A 14,604-nucleotide genomic window follows, 5' to 3' on the forward strand; every position below is an offset into this window, starting at 1 on the left:
GCAGTTACACTCCAGTAAGACCGCAGAGGAGCAGTGACCAAGGACACTGAGGCCAAGTAAAGAGGAAAGAGAGACTTTCTGAAAATAATGACAGTCCCTGGGGCAGCACACTCTCCAACAAAGCAGAGCGCAGAGGGTGGTGGAAGAAAATCCTCGGTGACCTGGGAGAAGCGGACGTGATTCTAGCTCTCTTCTGGGCTCCCAACTTTTTTTATTGCCTACCAGAGACCCCTTTTGTAGCTCCGTGAAGCCAGTGGGGTCTTTAGAATAAAGCCTTTAGATGCGTAAAATAAACTTCACAAGAATACAAAGAAAGCAAGTTCCTTAGAGTGCAGTCTAATCCATTGTGTAAACTGAGGGTGAAGTAAAGATTCTTTCAAAGACAGAGTTGGTTGCTAACTTACTCCCAGTTCAGGAAATAACGAAAGATTTGATAAACAGGGAAGGAAAATGGGTCCTAGAGGAAAGGAGTGAGGTAGAAAAAGGACATGAGAGCAGCAAAGTGGGTTAATACGAGGGCAGATTAAAGAGAAATGGCAGTAAAAGAACCGCCCTGGCTTCCTCACTGGGGGGCACCATACGAAGGCAGAATAAAACCCCCCACACCATGATCATGCATGATTAGAGGCGGATGACAGGAGTTCGAGATTTCTACCTTCCTCGCATTTTGGGGGGGAAAGGATGTATTTGATGATTACATGTATTTTGTTTCAAGATTAACAAGTAAAGAAATAGAGCCAGAATGTTAAACAGCCAAGCCAGTGGAGAAAAAAAAAGAAAGGAAGAAAAGTAAATCAATCTATTTAGACATCTGGAAGGGAGAAATAAAGAGCAGACAAAGCCCGGTAAACAGAAAGCACAAAATAAAGTAGCAGAAACCAGCTAAGTCAGTAACAATAAGTGTAAGTACAGCAAACTTGCTACCGAGGCAGAGAGCGAAGGGTTTCTTAAAAACACCACAAAGTCTGTTGTGTGCCGATCACAAAACCAGGTAACAGCAAGCAGAGGGAGTCAGACACACGAGTAAAATTCTAATCAAAGCAGAGCTGACAAACATGGAAATAGAAAGCATTCCTGGGAATCATTGAGGAGAATCTTTTTTTCATGACAGAAAAAGATGACATTCACGAAAACGTGTAGCAGTGAGGGACTTGCGTGTGTCTAACACATAGCCTCACAACACGTAACGAACCGGAAGGAGAAGGATCCACGTTGGTGAGAGGTTTTCATTTGCCTGTCTCCGTAACTGACAAATCAATCACACAAAAATGATACATACATTACCAATTTCGATTCAGTGGTTGTTTATAGAGACCTGCGCCCAACAGGCAGAGAGACTGCAGTCGTTTTAAACACCCGAGATGCGTCTGCAGAAACTGCCCGTGGGATGGGCACCCAAGAAGAAACCCCCAACGTGAACTGTGCGCAGTGTCCTGTGACCTCACTCACCGGCCCAAGTGCAGGGAAATTAGAAATGAGTCGCAATCGGAGTGGGAACACTCGCACCCACAGTGTGGAAACCAAGACGTACGGAAACCGCCTTGAGGACGGGCTGTGGAGAGTCCGCGTTTCGCTCTCTGGTGGGCTAACGCTCAGATCCAGGCCAGTTCTCTCTGTGGGGCCTGCCTCCGAATGTGCAGTGCGCCCCCAGGTAGAGGCAAAATGGGAAATTTTGGCAGACTTCTGAGTGTCTGGGACAGCAGATTGGCAGACTTGTCAGGCACCCAGTTTTACAAACAAAGACCTCGCAGGGTGGTGGTGTGTCTTAGGGGCACACTGTATTTTAAGGTGTTTGTTTTTCCATTATCAAGGGTGACTTTTCTGTCTGGAAGCCAGAACTTTGCAATGACATTGTTCAGGGAAAATGACGCCCAGGGCCTGACACCAGCCCAGCTGCGGTTCAGGCTCACCATTGTCCCTTCCCCTCGAGGCATCTCTGAAACTAGGCGTTGGCCTGTGTAAGGGCTTTTGTTCTGTGAAGGTTTACAGCGAGCCTTCAGCCATGCAGTATCCTTCAGCTGATTTAAACATCCCCTTCATATCTTCCTGGCGACAGCAGAACTCTGCGAGGTCAGAATCCAGTGGCCGGGAATCCCCCGCCCTCCTTGGCCCCCAGTATCCTGAACAGTGCAGCTCCAGAAACTCTACGCTGTGCTCTTACTTATTTCTTGACCTTCCCACTTACTGGCGTCGCCTTCCTAAAACCCTTGGCTATTAACCGTGGAATCTGAGACTCAAGTCAGAGGCTTCGGGGAGAGGTGGCGTCTTTCCTCTTCCTCTGAACCCGGGGGTTTGCCACGAGGACGTCCAGGAGCGTGGAATGATGACACAGAGGTTTTCAGAACAATCGGGCCTCGGGGCTGGAAACAGAGCGACTTCGCTGCAGGGGCTCATGATTCATCTGACAGAAGCACCTCCAAACGCTTCTTAAAATAAAGTGATAAATCAGACGTTTGCATTTAAGAGGAAGAGGCTGCCCTGTGATAATAGATTGTTTATTTCCTTTTAGCCGAGTGTGCACTGCAGAGCCCAGCATGTGGGTGCAGGGTTTCTCTGCAATATGTTATGTTGGCAAAGTGCTTTCACACACAGTATCTCATTTACGTTTCTATTTCCCTAACAGTTCACCCCTTAATTACCCGCCGGCAAAGAAAACGCGTTCCGGAGAAGTGAACATTGACATGTGGTGCGTGGTCCCATCAGACCCAAATCCGGGTATTCTGGCTCCCAGCAAAGCCGTTTATTATCTCATCAAGTTTTTGGTACCTCGTGCCATTTGAAGTATTCTTTGATTCCTCACATATTTTCAATGACTCTGAACTTCCCGGACCATAAAGTCCAGCCTTCTTAGCAAGACACCGAAGGCTCCCCTCGGTCTGACCCCAACTTCTGTCTCCATCCCCGTGTGTCTGCGGCCGGGAGTCGTTGTAAATCCCCCACCACAGCCAGGCCCACTTTCTCACATCGCCCTCGGTGCATCAGGTACCCCAAGCCTCGTGGGTGTGAGGCTGGGCTCCAGCTGTGCCCCTAGACTGAAGGGCTTCTCTCCTGCTTCCGGCAACAGCCCTTTTCACTGGCGCAGCCTCACCCCACACACCCCTGGAGAAACCTTCTCCCTTTTCCCTGGCTGGGATCTGCGGGGCCCTCTCTGCGCGCACACGTCCTGCTTGGAGACACAGATCTCATTCTGTCCCATGGCTGGTACCCGCAGCTGCCTCCCTGGGCAGGCTCCCAGCATGCCTTCTCCGCGGCCGCTCTGAATCCCTGTAGTACTTGTGCAGGTAGGAGATGCTCAGTGACTCTCACCTGAGTTAAATTCATCTCAGTTCTTTTCCCATCAGAGTCTGGAGTTCTCCATGCAAAGGGAAGCTGGACTCAGCCGTAAGTCCTGAGGTTAGGTGACAGGTTCCCCGTCTCTCGGCTACCAGGAGGCAGACAGTGTGATGGCCATGTCTGAGCCTGGGCAAGGGTGATACTTCCCTGGGGCTCCTTCTGTTGCCTCCTGCCCTTTCTTGTTCACCTGCAGAGTGTGGGTCAGGGAGGGAGGCAAGGCCCCAATGTGTTGGGGCCTCAGGAGCTCCCCTCTGTGAAGGCGAGGGGACAGAAGCAAGCTTGGCTGATGTACCAGAGGTCTTGGAGGAGACCCAGAGACTCTGCTGGGCTCTCCGTGGAGCTGAAGGGTGAGCTGAGCCTCAACACATTGACCTGAGCCCTAAAACCCTCTGTCTGCAGCTGCGGCACCCGTGCCCGGCCCAGGGGGTGGGGGCGGAGCTCAGAGTGGGCTGTCGTGCGCGGGGCCTGGGCCTGCAGTCTTGTTACCGCTCCCCTCCCCGGAGACTCAATGGGGGTGCTTCCGGCTCACAAGAAAAGGGGGACAGGCACCCAAAGGAGAGGGCGAGTCTAGGTCACGGGAGGAGGAGGAGGAGGAGGAAGGAGGGTGTGCTGTGTGGGCATAGGCGTGGGGTGTTGGCTCAGGGGGCGGCAGCTGGTGTGAGGCCGTGGACAGGGGTGGGGGAGGGACTGGGAGGACAGCGGGGCCCACGGAACTGAGGACCAGGTGCTCCACGCCCAGGAGGCTGGGCCTGTCCCCTGCGAACTGTTCTCGGTTATGGCGCCTACAGAGCAGCCCCGGGACAAGGGGCCCGTGGGTAGGTCGGAACGAGCGGCCCTGTCTCCTTTGTTCAGTCGCGGCTCATGAACTTACAGGGCAGGGGCATCGGGACCAAAGCCCGGGCGGACCCAGAAACAGCCCGGCTTTGTGTGACCTTCTTCCCAAAGGAAGCCGTTCCCATCACCAAACTGTGTGGGAAGGTGAGGCTACAGTTTGATACGGACAAGGAAATTTCACAAAAACACTGTAACTAGTGAGTGTCCGTATAAATGTGTATTTAATCTTCTGTGAGACTTTATTTTGATTTGGAAACAGAGAAGAATACACTTTCTGTAAATAAATTTTAACCTAAGTGTTACCTGCTTTTTGCTTGAAAAAATAATGATAAAAGATACAGTTTAGTGAAAAAGAAAAAGAAAAACCCTGAAAATCTCCGTTGCCCCTTCCACAGAAACGCCCATCGCCACTCGCCTGCCCGCCCCTCCCCCCGGCTTTCTCTGGGTGTGTCTGGTTTTCTTTGCAAAATGTAATGATTCTGCCATAGGGTTTTCAGCCTTTTTAAATTTACTCTATTTTGGACATTTTTTCGTGCCAGCGAGTGCACTCAGCCGTGCGAGTGTTACTTTCTGAGTATCACCGGAACATCCCGAAACACAGCACAACTCAACCAGCTCTGGTTTTGCTGGACTTTTCGGGTGTTTCCAGTGTTGTCCCATTAGAAACGACATCCTTGAAAATAAATCACTTCCCACATCCTTTATCATTTCCTTAGGGTACATTTCTAGAAGTGGGGTTTTTAGTTCAGACACTGTGCACCTATTTTTTTTTTTTAAGAAGGCGTTTGAGATGCGTCGCTGAATGCCTCTCTCGCCGGCAGCTCTGGAGAGCTCGCCAGCTGCTCTGGTTGAGAGCTTTAAAGACACAAACAAAACCAACTGAAGAATCGGTCCCGGGGTCCCGCAGGTGATTTTCTTAAAGGAAAATGGATTGAGCCGTGACAGCCCGGCTTGGGGAGGGACAGCAGGTAACAGGCACATAGGTAGAGGGGGCGTAGACTGGGCTTCTGGTGGGCCGGCTCCCTACAGTGTCCTTTCACCGTTTACACAGGCACCCGGTGACCTTCCGGACGCTGTGTATGTATCGTTTTTACAATACCTGGTTCTGCCACTAAGGAGAGAATGTACCCCCAGGAAGAGCGGGTTTCTAGGCCGCAGCCCCACCAGGACACGGCCCTCCCGGGCTGCTAAAGGGGAAGCAAAACAAAGCAGAGGGAAGAGGAGCCGGGCTGGTGCCTCTGGTGGAGTCCACAGGGGGCACCTTGGGGACGGCCGGCAGGAGGCCCCATCTGAGACACTGCAGCTGTCCCCTCTGCCCAGAGCCGAGGGCAGGGATGACCTGAAGGGAGGGTGTCCCAGGCCACCTTGCCACGCCTTTCTCTCCGAGGAACCATGATTGTTGTGAGGGAGAGAAGTAGACAAAAGACCCGTGAGAAGAGTCTGGAGGTTTGAAAGTTTTGTCCCGGGAAGCAGAACCCTGACCCAGTGACCTGGCACCACCTGAACTCCACTGAGCAGGAGAAAGCCAAACTTCATGCCCAGACCGACACGGTGTCCCCAAGGGGGGTGGGGTCGCAGAAGGGCAGGCGCACCTTCCCGTTCATCCATGCTGCTCTCGGAGTTTCCACCGATGCTCTCGTCTGAAGGGGGGGGGCGGGGGGCGGGCAGGCTCCTCCTCCGTCTCCAGATGCCGTGTGCTGGTTACCCATCAGGGTGTGCGTGCTAGAATGGAGGTTGAAATCGAGTACAACTGGTAAAGCCGACAGTGCGCGTACGTACCCTGGGAGTCGGCAGTTGCGCGCCCTGGGCCAGAGCTTCCGAGCTTGGTGTGCACATGGGCCATCTGAGGGCCCTGGTGCCGCAGGTCTGGGGTGGCACCCGGGACTCTGCATTTCCAGTTAGCTCCTGGGTTATGACGATGCTCCTGGGCCTCTGAGTAGTGAGGCCCTGGAGTAGGGGGTGTGAACCTGGGCTGTGCGTCAGAATTACCAGGGAGTGTTTCACAGCCCTCGTGTCTGGGCTGCTCACGTCCACAGGTGGGCCCAGCCACAGCAGGGTTCCCATCTCCCTGTGACTCCAGCGTGGGCCCCAGGCTGTGGACCGGTGTGAGTTCCTCCACGTGTACAGCAGGGATAGACCTGGGGATGTCCTCCAATCAGCAAATTGGGCGCAGTCCTGTGGGGAGTGCCCAAGAGCTGCCTAAATGGTTGGCAGTGCCTCCGTGCGTGAACTGGGCACATCTGGGAAACAGTGCTGAGTGCCACAGCAGGTCCGACACCGCTTATGTTAACTTCGAGGACACGACACAGTGTATCCAGCTGATATGGTAAAAACACGCAAACCTGTATGGGCACAACGCGGGCCCCCACTGCAGCGGTCCCTCTGCAGTGGGCCGGAGGGCGTGCGATGCAGGGGGGGGCGCTGTACTGGATTTGAAATGGTTTCTTTCTATTAAAAAAGATACGGAACAAGAACCATATGATTTCACTCATGTGGAATATAAAACAGAAGCAGCAGACCAGACAGACAGACAGACAGACACAGACAACAGTGTGGTCTGTGAGGGGATGGAGGGGGAGGCTGAGGAGGGCCCGGGGTCAAATGCTCGGTGACAGAAGGAGGCTGGACATCAAGCGGCAGGGCTATGGAGAGTGTACAGGTGATATATCAAACAGTTGTACGTCTGAAACTTAAGTCATGTTCTTAACCAACATCACCCCATACATTTAATTTTGAAAAAGGTATAGAAGTTAAGGGAATGGATGACAGGAAGGAAGGAAGGACAAGGACAGCGGCACTGCGACTGCCGATTTCTCACCGCCACCGCTGCTCGCGTCTATAAACTTAAAACCCATTTCCACAGCCCATGACACATCCCACTTGTGAGCCTGAAACATGAGCAACACCAAGCGGGTTCAATGAGCTAAAAAGTGACTTAAAGAGATGATTGATTCCCATGCCAGGATTTTTCACTCCCTGTGGTTGAGCATCCTGGCCTGCCTGACCCCCGTGGTCCTGTCCACAGACTGAGGTCAGGGCTCTCACTTTACATGTAAAACAAAGAGAAAACAGAAGCAGCCTCAGGAGGCCGGCGCCGGCTGGCAGACACCTGGCTCCCAGGGCTGGGCTCCTGCTCCGCCCAAGTGTCTCAGAACTCAGGGGACTGTGGGAGGATCCCATCTGCCCCGGAGCGCCCTGCGTGCCCAGCCCCCAGGCCGTTGGCGATTCTGTTGGGCACAGTCTGCTCCTTCTCCCCAGGGCCCTGCCCTCCTGGCCCTCCCAGGGTCCCCTCCCTGCCTCTGCAGTGGAGCGTGATGACTTCGCCTGCATCCTGTGGGCGCCTGGGCACCACAGCTGTGGAATGTGAGTCCCCGGCCACCCTGTCCCTGCAGGTGTGAGGTGGTTGCAGACCCAAGTTCTCTGCGGGGAAGGCGGGTAACCAACAGCCCCTCTGAGAAACACAGCTCCCAGCGGTGCTGGAGTTTGGGTTTACTGAACCAACACTTCTTCCCAGTTCTGTGGGCAGCATTTGTGTAAATACTGGTTTGGATGTTTTGGAATCTGTCATTAGCATCTGATTATATGAAATCTAACTCATGATTCCATATAAAGATACCAGTGGTTTTGTAAGGAAATTTTCCATTTGTATGTATTGATTTTAAGGGAATAAATTAAAATGAAAATAAATTAAAAAAAAAAAGAATGCCCCGCTTCCATTTCTACAGGAAACTCGAGCGTATTTGAGCGACAGAGGGGCAGGTCGGGTGCATAAGCATAAACCTGCAGAGGAGTTCAGGTCAGGGTCAGACATGCCCTTTGACCTGCCCCGGACGCAGCAGCAGGGGCCTCGGCTGGCGGGAAACCCAGCGGAGGCCTGCCTCTGCCCTGGACGCCGGTCTCCCAGAGCTGACCCAGTCTGTGCCCTCCCCTTCCAGATCCCACGCTGTGGAGCACGGACCACGTGCGGCAGTGGCTGGAGTGGGCGGTGAAAGAGTACGGCCTCCCGGACGTCGACGTCTTACTCTTCCAGAACATCGACGGCAAGGAGCTGTGCAAGATGACCAAAGACGACTTCCAGAGGCTCACCCCCAGCTACAACGCCGACATCCTTCTCTCCCACCTGCACTACCTCAGAGAGAGTAAGGTGGTCCCCACTCAGGACCGAGGTCACTGCCGCCGCCGTTCTCTGCGGCTCTGCGGTCCGGCAAAGCCTTTCCTCCCCACCCTGACCCCCACTCCTGGTCTGAGGGAGCTGGTTGCTTAGCAGGTGGTGACGTAGTGAGCGCACCCTGCAAAGCACACGGCGGCACCATGAGAAGCCAGAAAGTCACCTTAGCCTTCAGCTGCCTCCCCCAGGGCCTTCTGGACGAGCAGGTCAAAGGGAAAGGAGGCTTTACCTGGTCACATGTTCTCTTGTCTCCCTGGTGCCCCAGAGGCACCAGAGATGCATGGAAAGGCTCCCACAGGACGGGGAGTGGGGGTTCGCCTTCCCTAAAGCTAAACCAGGGCCCCACGTGACTGCTTCCCAAGGGGCGTGGTCACCGGTCTCATGAGATGCGGCCAGGCCACGCCAGACAGGACCGCACAGTGGCACTTGGGGGCCTGAACCCGCCGAGGCTGCTGCATGCTGTCATCTGCCAGACATCGAGCAGGGTCCTGGGGAGGCGGACGTGGTGCGACCACGGGGTGGTGGAAGCTCTGGTGTCAACGCTTTGCCTGGCGTCCCCACCACGCACTCCCTGAGTCACACGTGGGCGCCCGCCTCTCTAGGTGTTAACACGCTAACAAGTGGCAGGGCCGCGGAGAGATTTCCGAGCAGCCCCACAATGTTAGGGGTGCCGGGGGGTGTTTTTCTTTCTCCTTTCTTTCTTTTTTTTTTTTTAAGGAAGGTAATTCTTTCTCTCTCTTTTTTTTCATTTTGATGTTGCTGTTTTGTTTTGTAGCTCCTCTTCCACATTTGACTTCAGATGATGTTGATAAAGCCTTACAAAACTCTCCACGGCTAATGCATGCTAGAAACACAGGTAATGCTGGCCCTGCCCCTCCCTCCAGGACCAGCGTAGGGCCCCGCCCACACGTTGCATGCTGTAAAGTTGGAGCGTGGGACGGTCAGTGCATCAGGAAGGCAGAAGGCACAGGTGGACGCTTGAGGGGTTTTGACAGGTAGGAGGCTCTGTGCTAGAGGTACCATGGCCGAGAGGCAGGGGGCGCCCTTTGGTTTCTGCACACTCCCCACCTTCCTTGACAACCAAGAACTTTTAACCATAACCAGGAGATGTGCAGGAGTGGCCTTCCGCCGCAGCCTTGGCTCTCATTTGCTGGATTCCAGCCTGCTCCTGTTGGCCCCCAAATGCACACTGTGCTGACTGTAGACACTAAGAGCATGTTCGATATAAAGGGGCCCTTAGCATTCTTCTTCTTCTTCTCCTTCTTTCTCCTCCTCCTCCTCCTTATTCTTCTTCATTTTTACTCTTCACAGAGTGTTGACTAGGACAAGCAGGACTTTTATTATAATTTTCCTCGTGGGTAGAGTTTTAGGCCACTCGTCTTGACTTTAATCTTCTGGCGCAGACTTTGCACTTTGGCAAAAGGCAGGCGGCGGGCATGTCGGTACTTACTGCGAGCGTGTGTCGAGAGGGAAGCGGTGCTGTCATTTTGGAGGATGTGAACTGAGTAACTAACCGGATACCTGCTCTTCTCTCTCTAACCACAGAGTCTACATTTTATTTGATTGTTTATTTTTTGCCTGAGCCTAGTAGAGTGTAACACAGTGCTAACCTCCCGCCCTCCCCTCCTGGCAGAGGCTCAGAGTAGAGGCTCAGCTTCCCTTGGCCGAATGTGCCCGTGGCTGCTCTCTACTTTCTCCCTCCGGCAGCAGGCAGCTGCACACCTGCACACGCGTGGCCACAGGCTGCTCCCCCACTTCTCAGCCTGCACGGACCCTCTGCCCCCACCCAGGCTAGGCACACAGCCGTCAGGGGCTGGTGAGGCTTCGGTTGCCCGCTGTGGGCAGGCGAGCTAGCTCGTGGTTGGCCCTCCCATAGCAACGCAGCCGTGTGCCAGATATTTGCCATTTTATTTTTAAATGTATCACGAGAGCCCAGGTTTGAGTACTGCAGTGAAATCGCTACTTGGTCTTGGTCTTAAGCATTCAGAACATTGTGCTTTTAATTTAAAGTTTAAAAAAAAAAGTGCTTTGAGTGGGTCGGATACTTTTTCAATGTCGGTTGTACTCATTAACCTAGTAATGGCCTTGCGGCCAGAAATAACAAATAACTTAGATAAAGTAATTTCCCCCTCTTAGGAAACACCTTTGAGCTATACGTATTGTCTGATAATTTCACGGTCATTTCAAAAAACAGTGAGTGAAGGTTTCTAGAAATCTCTGATTTCATTATTTTTGTTATTGTTAAACACAGAAGCAGTCAAAGACCAGGACACCCACCCCCAGACGGACTGAGCTAAAAAAAGGGAACATTTCCTGTTAATGCGTGCGTGTTGGTTGAGAGACAGAAAGGGAAAACATTAATTTGAATGGAGATGTGAATTAATTTTTAATAAGATCCACAGATTCTTTGACACAGTACCTATAACTCGTTGGTACTACTTTCCAAGGGCTCTGTGAAATATTTTACAGGGCTTCTATGTGGGGAGGGGAGCGGGCAGTTTCAACGTTAAACCACACACTGTAGACTTTTTTCGATAAATGAAGACTGCTGGGCATGCTGTGGGGACACCAGAATGAGCCTCAGCAAGAAGCTGTGAAATCCAAGCCCAGGACACCTGCTAAGCAAAGGGGCTCAGCAGAGTCTCAAGTCTGCCCCCACCTTCAGAATCTGCCGCTGACACGGTGCTGTCCTCTGCCCCCGGGACCTGGGTTCCAGCAGGTCCCTCCCTTCTCGTCACAGGGCAGAGCAGGCGGACACTGTTGCTGAGAGGGACTGCCGATGACCACAGCGGAAGACCTTCACTTGTTCTGTCTTTCCTTTTGTCCACAGGGGGTGCAGCTTTTATTTTCCCCAATACTTCAGTCTATCCTGAAGCTACGCAAAGAATTACAACTAGGCCAGGTACGAAAACGCCCCTGTGCGCTCTGTGCAGTGAGAGACATCCCAGGAGGGCCCGCGAGACCCGTGACCTAAGTCACGTGGCACCGAGAGCCCCTCGGTGATCAGGAGTGAGTCCCAAACAGTCCCTGTGGTTCGGAGCCCAGTCAGCGAGGCCGGTTCGTTCAAAGCGCACACTCACTGCCCAGCCTGGTCCCCACGGTGTTCACCGCGATCAGCCCCTTAACCAGCTGCGGGGCAGTTGGACGGGTGGAGACAGCATCCTGGGTGCCTGGCAACCAGGAGCCTGCCCACTTTTGAGTTAATTGAAGGACAGAAGTGTGACTATCGCTCCTCAGGGGAACAGTGTGGAGCAAGAGGAACCCCTATAAAAGCAGTGACATTTAACCAGCAGTGCTGATTGACTGACCGCAGGGCCATCGGAGCCGGAGGGGAAGGGGTTCTCCTCTCCGTCAGAGGAAGAGGGGGGCTCTCCAGATGAGGGATGGCCTGCCTTAGACACCTGTGCCCTTACCATACAATAGTGCCGTGAACTAGCTGCTGTCATGGGAGCCTCACAGCTGAGCAAGTCGTGATTCAGGGCAGCAGGGTGGTTTTTGCTCATTCACACACGAATCTAGGACTCGTGTCTTCTCAGACTCAGGCTATTGCCCTTGGCCCCCGGTCTCACGTCTGGCTCCACACATCTTAGCTGGAGTTCCTGGGGGGCACTAAATTCGCAGCTACTGTTTCCTTCCAGTGGGAAAGACTTGGGGTGCGCGAGCCGAGGAGAAGGAAGGAGTCGGGAAGCTCCTACGTGGTGTTCTCACTGGGCTGCCCCAGGGGTTCAGGCTGGCGATTTCTTCCTTAACATCAGAGAAGACACTTGCTTCCCTGTTCCCGAGAAGCATGGTGGGAAGGCTCAGCCAAAGGGCTCTCCATCATGTGAGGGGCTGTGCAGGCCACTTGATCTTGGGCAAGACCCAGGGTCCACAGTAAAGCCGACTGGCCCTCCAGAAACCACCCCGCGTGCTGAGCATGGAAAATACTGAGGCCCGAGTTCCTCTAGCTCTGGAGAGTTCTGAGTTTACCGCTGGCTAGTGCATTCTTGGGAACACTTAGGGAGGGTGGGAAAATTACAGCGATTTTTGTGAGCATTTGAAAACACTTCCATCCTTACTTTAAAAAAAATAAGTCACGCTATCTGCAAAACAGTTGGCCAGAGTTGCTTGGTTTGTTTGAAGCTATCTCATGGAGGCCTCAGACAGAGTTACAAAAGCCAGGGATTGTGAGCTGGTGTTGAGTTGTATCAAAAGACGACGGTGCTGGCCAGATGAGCTAGTACAGCCCCAAGGTCAGAGCAGCGTGGTGGCGGCTTGTTGCTACACAGAACAGTGGATCCTGGAACTACTTTTTTTCATATTTGAGGAACTGGTGGACTTGGAAGATACAGCCTGGCCGGGTCTAAGGACTGGCCAGGATGTGACGGCTGGGTCACCATCCCTGAGTTTCAGCCAAGGGAAAGACCAGGGTGACAGATTCAAATGCTCTTCCTTGTGCCCATCCTTTGAGATCTGAGGTTGCTCTTCCTTGTGCCCATCATTTGAGATCACACTTTCTGATTTCCATTACCAGCAAAGTATGTTTCTGAGGCTCTCAATTTGTGTCAAAAAACACCTATTTTGATGACAGCTCCTGCAGTTATGAAAGGAGGTACAAATCATGGCATCCGAGCTGAAAAGAATTGCAACCAGACCAAACAAGCGGAGGACACTTTGTTGTGCGCCAGACTCAGGGGCTGGACCTCAGAGAAGAGAATTAGGCATCAGGTTGCAGGAACGGTCCTGTACCTGGGGCAGCCGGTCGTAGTGTCCATGGAGTGTCGAGACATCTCAGCGGGTGTGTGCGCGCTGCTAAGCTGATGCTGGAGGCCTAACGAGTCACTGGGACTCTGGCTGCATCCCGTGATCAGTGGGCATCTTTCCACTTTCAGAAAAGCTGACTCTGGACTCTTTGGGAGAGGTCCCTGAACCCTTGCAGGCAGAAACTTGAGTTTCTGTTCCCTTGCATTCTCAGTTGGCCGCGTTGTGATCTCCAAGTCCACTCCTGTCCCCCTACTCCCACCTCCACGCACACAGAGCACTCCTTCACCCACCTGTGTCGTCCTGCTGAGTCCTGCTTCCCAGCCCCCCTCCTTTCCTTTCTGACCCGAGCAGCCCATCCCCGGGCTGCTGCCCCCCATTGACCTTGCTGTGGCCGGACTTCCCAGGTGGACCCCTTATTCCAGAGTCCTCCTGCTGCTTCCCCCAAAGTCGGCAAATCCCTGTGACTTTCCAGTTTCACCCCATAACTGGCCAAGGCTGCTGTAGAGACCTCACAGATAACCACGTAGGGACGTTTTACCCCTTTGTTCATGCTCATCCCTGCCCTTCCTCTGCTTGTTCTGTGAACTTTTCCCAAACGTCCCTGATTCAGAATGCACTCTGTTCCCTTTGTTATAAATTAGCATTCAGAGCAGCCTCTTCTCTCTCCCAGAGTGTTAGCACACAGACATATCACTTTACGTTCTGTTTCTGTGATCATTATTTTAAGGGGCTTTGTGTGTTTCTCAGGTTGGCAGTTACTGCCGTCAGAAACCTTTCCCCATCTCCCTCGTAAGCACCCTCCTCCTTTGCTGGACACATGCCTTGGGAGTCATGGCCCCTCAAAGGTCTTCGGTGGCATAGAGACAGTTCTGACTCCTAGGAACTTGCAAGCTGGTTTCTGACCTCAGGATGTGCCACCCCGCCTGGCATCTTAGGAGCGCTGTATGGGAAAGCTGTGGGGTGTGCCTAGGGTGTTCTGTAACTGCAGCCTCCAGTCCTCAATCACCATGGCAACCCCTGCATCGTGATACCCATCTGGGTAGTTATCAAAAGAGAACAGAGAGGTGAGCCTACAAGTGCAGCCTTGACTTCCACTTTCAGCTGCTGCCCTTCAAGGGTTTCTTGGAATTTTGAACGACTCCTCCATCGCAGCTCACCGCGTAGGGTGCGCAGCGTCACCGGCCAGGGCCAGGCAGCGCGGTGACGCACTTTCCTCCTGGTGAGATGGTCTGTGAAGCTGTATCTTAGCAAAGGCTAAGCACGTGTTCTTTGCTTTTCTGTACCTGTAATGTAACCAGAGATCTGCAAACCTTGACAAGAAGGGAAAGTGAGATGCCCCCAGATCCCTATTCTTTGATGGAGGATTTTGGAAGATATGGAGGGAAATGAGAGAACAGCTTACTTGTCTTAGGGTTGACTCTTTTTTTTTTAAGTCACATCGGACTTTTTATTTTTTAATTAATTAATTATTTATTTATTTTTAGAGAGGGGGCAAGGCAGGGAGGAAGCGAGAGAGAGAATCATCA

General features: G+C 52.9%; 1 protein-coding gene across 4 annotated transcripts in view; it reads left to right on the forward strand.

The window, feature by feature from the left end:
- The window catches only part of ERG (ETS transcription factor ERG), a 215,103-nt gene that overhangs the window by 186,564 nt on the left and 13,935 nt on the right, over window positions 1-14,604 (forward strand). For 3 of the 4 annotated variants that reach the window (XM_053657708.1, XM_053657707.1, XM_053657709.1), the window contains 3 exons: window positions 8,103-8,306; window positions 9,111-9,191; window positions 11,166-11,237. In XM_053657708.1, the coding sequence (XP_053513683.1) occupies window positions 8,103-8,306; window positions 9,111-9,191; window positions 11,166-11,237 (357 nt within the window). The remainder of the gene's footprint in view (window positions 1-8,102; window positions 8,307-9,110; window positions 9,192-11,165; window positions 11,238-14,604) is intronic. The other variant, XM_053657710.1, reaches the window with a different exon arrangement.

The sequence above is a fragment of the Artibeus jamaicensis genome, unplaced genomic scaffold, assembly GCF_021234435.1.
Source record: "Artibeus jamaicensis isolate MK-2021 breed Jamaican fruit bat unplaced genomic scaffold, CSHL_Jam_final scaffold_474, whole genome shotgun sequence".
NCBI classification, from domain to species: Eukaryota; Metazoa; Chordata; class Mammalia; order Chiroptera; family Phyllostomidae; genus Artibeus; species Artibeus jamaicensis.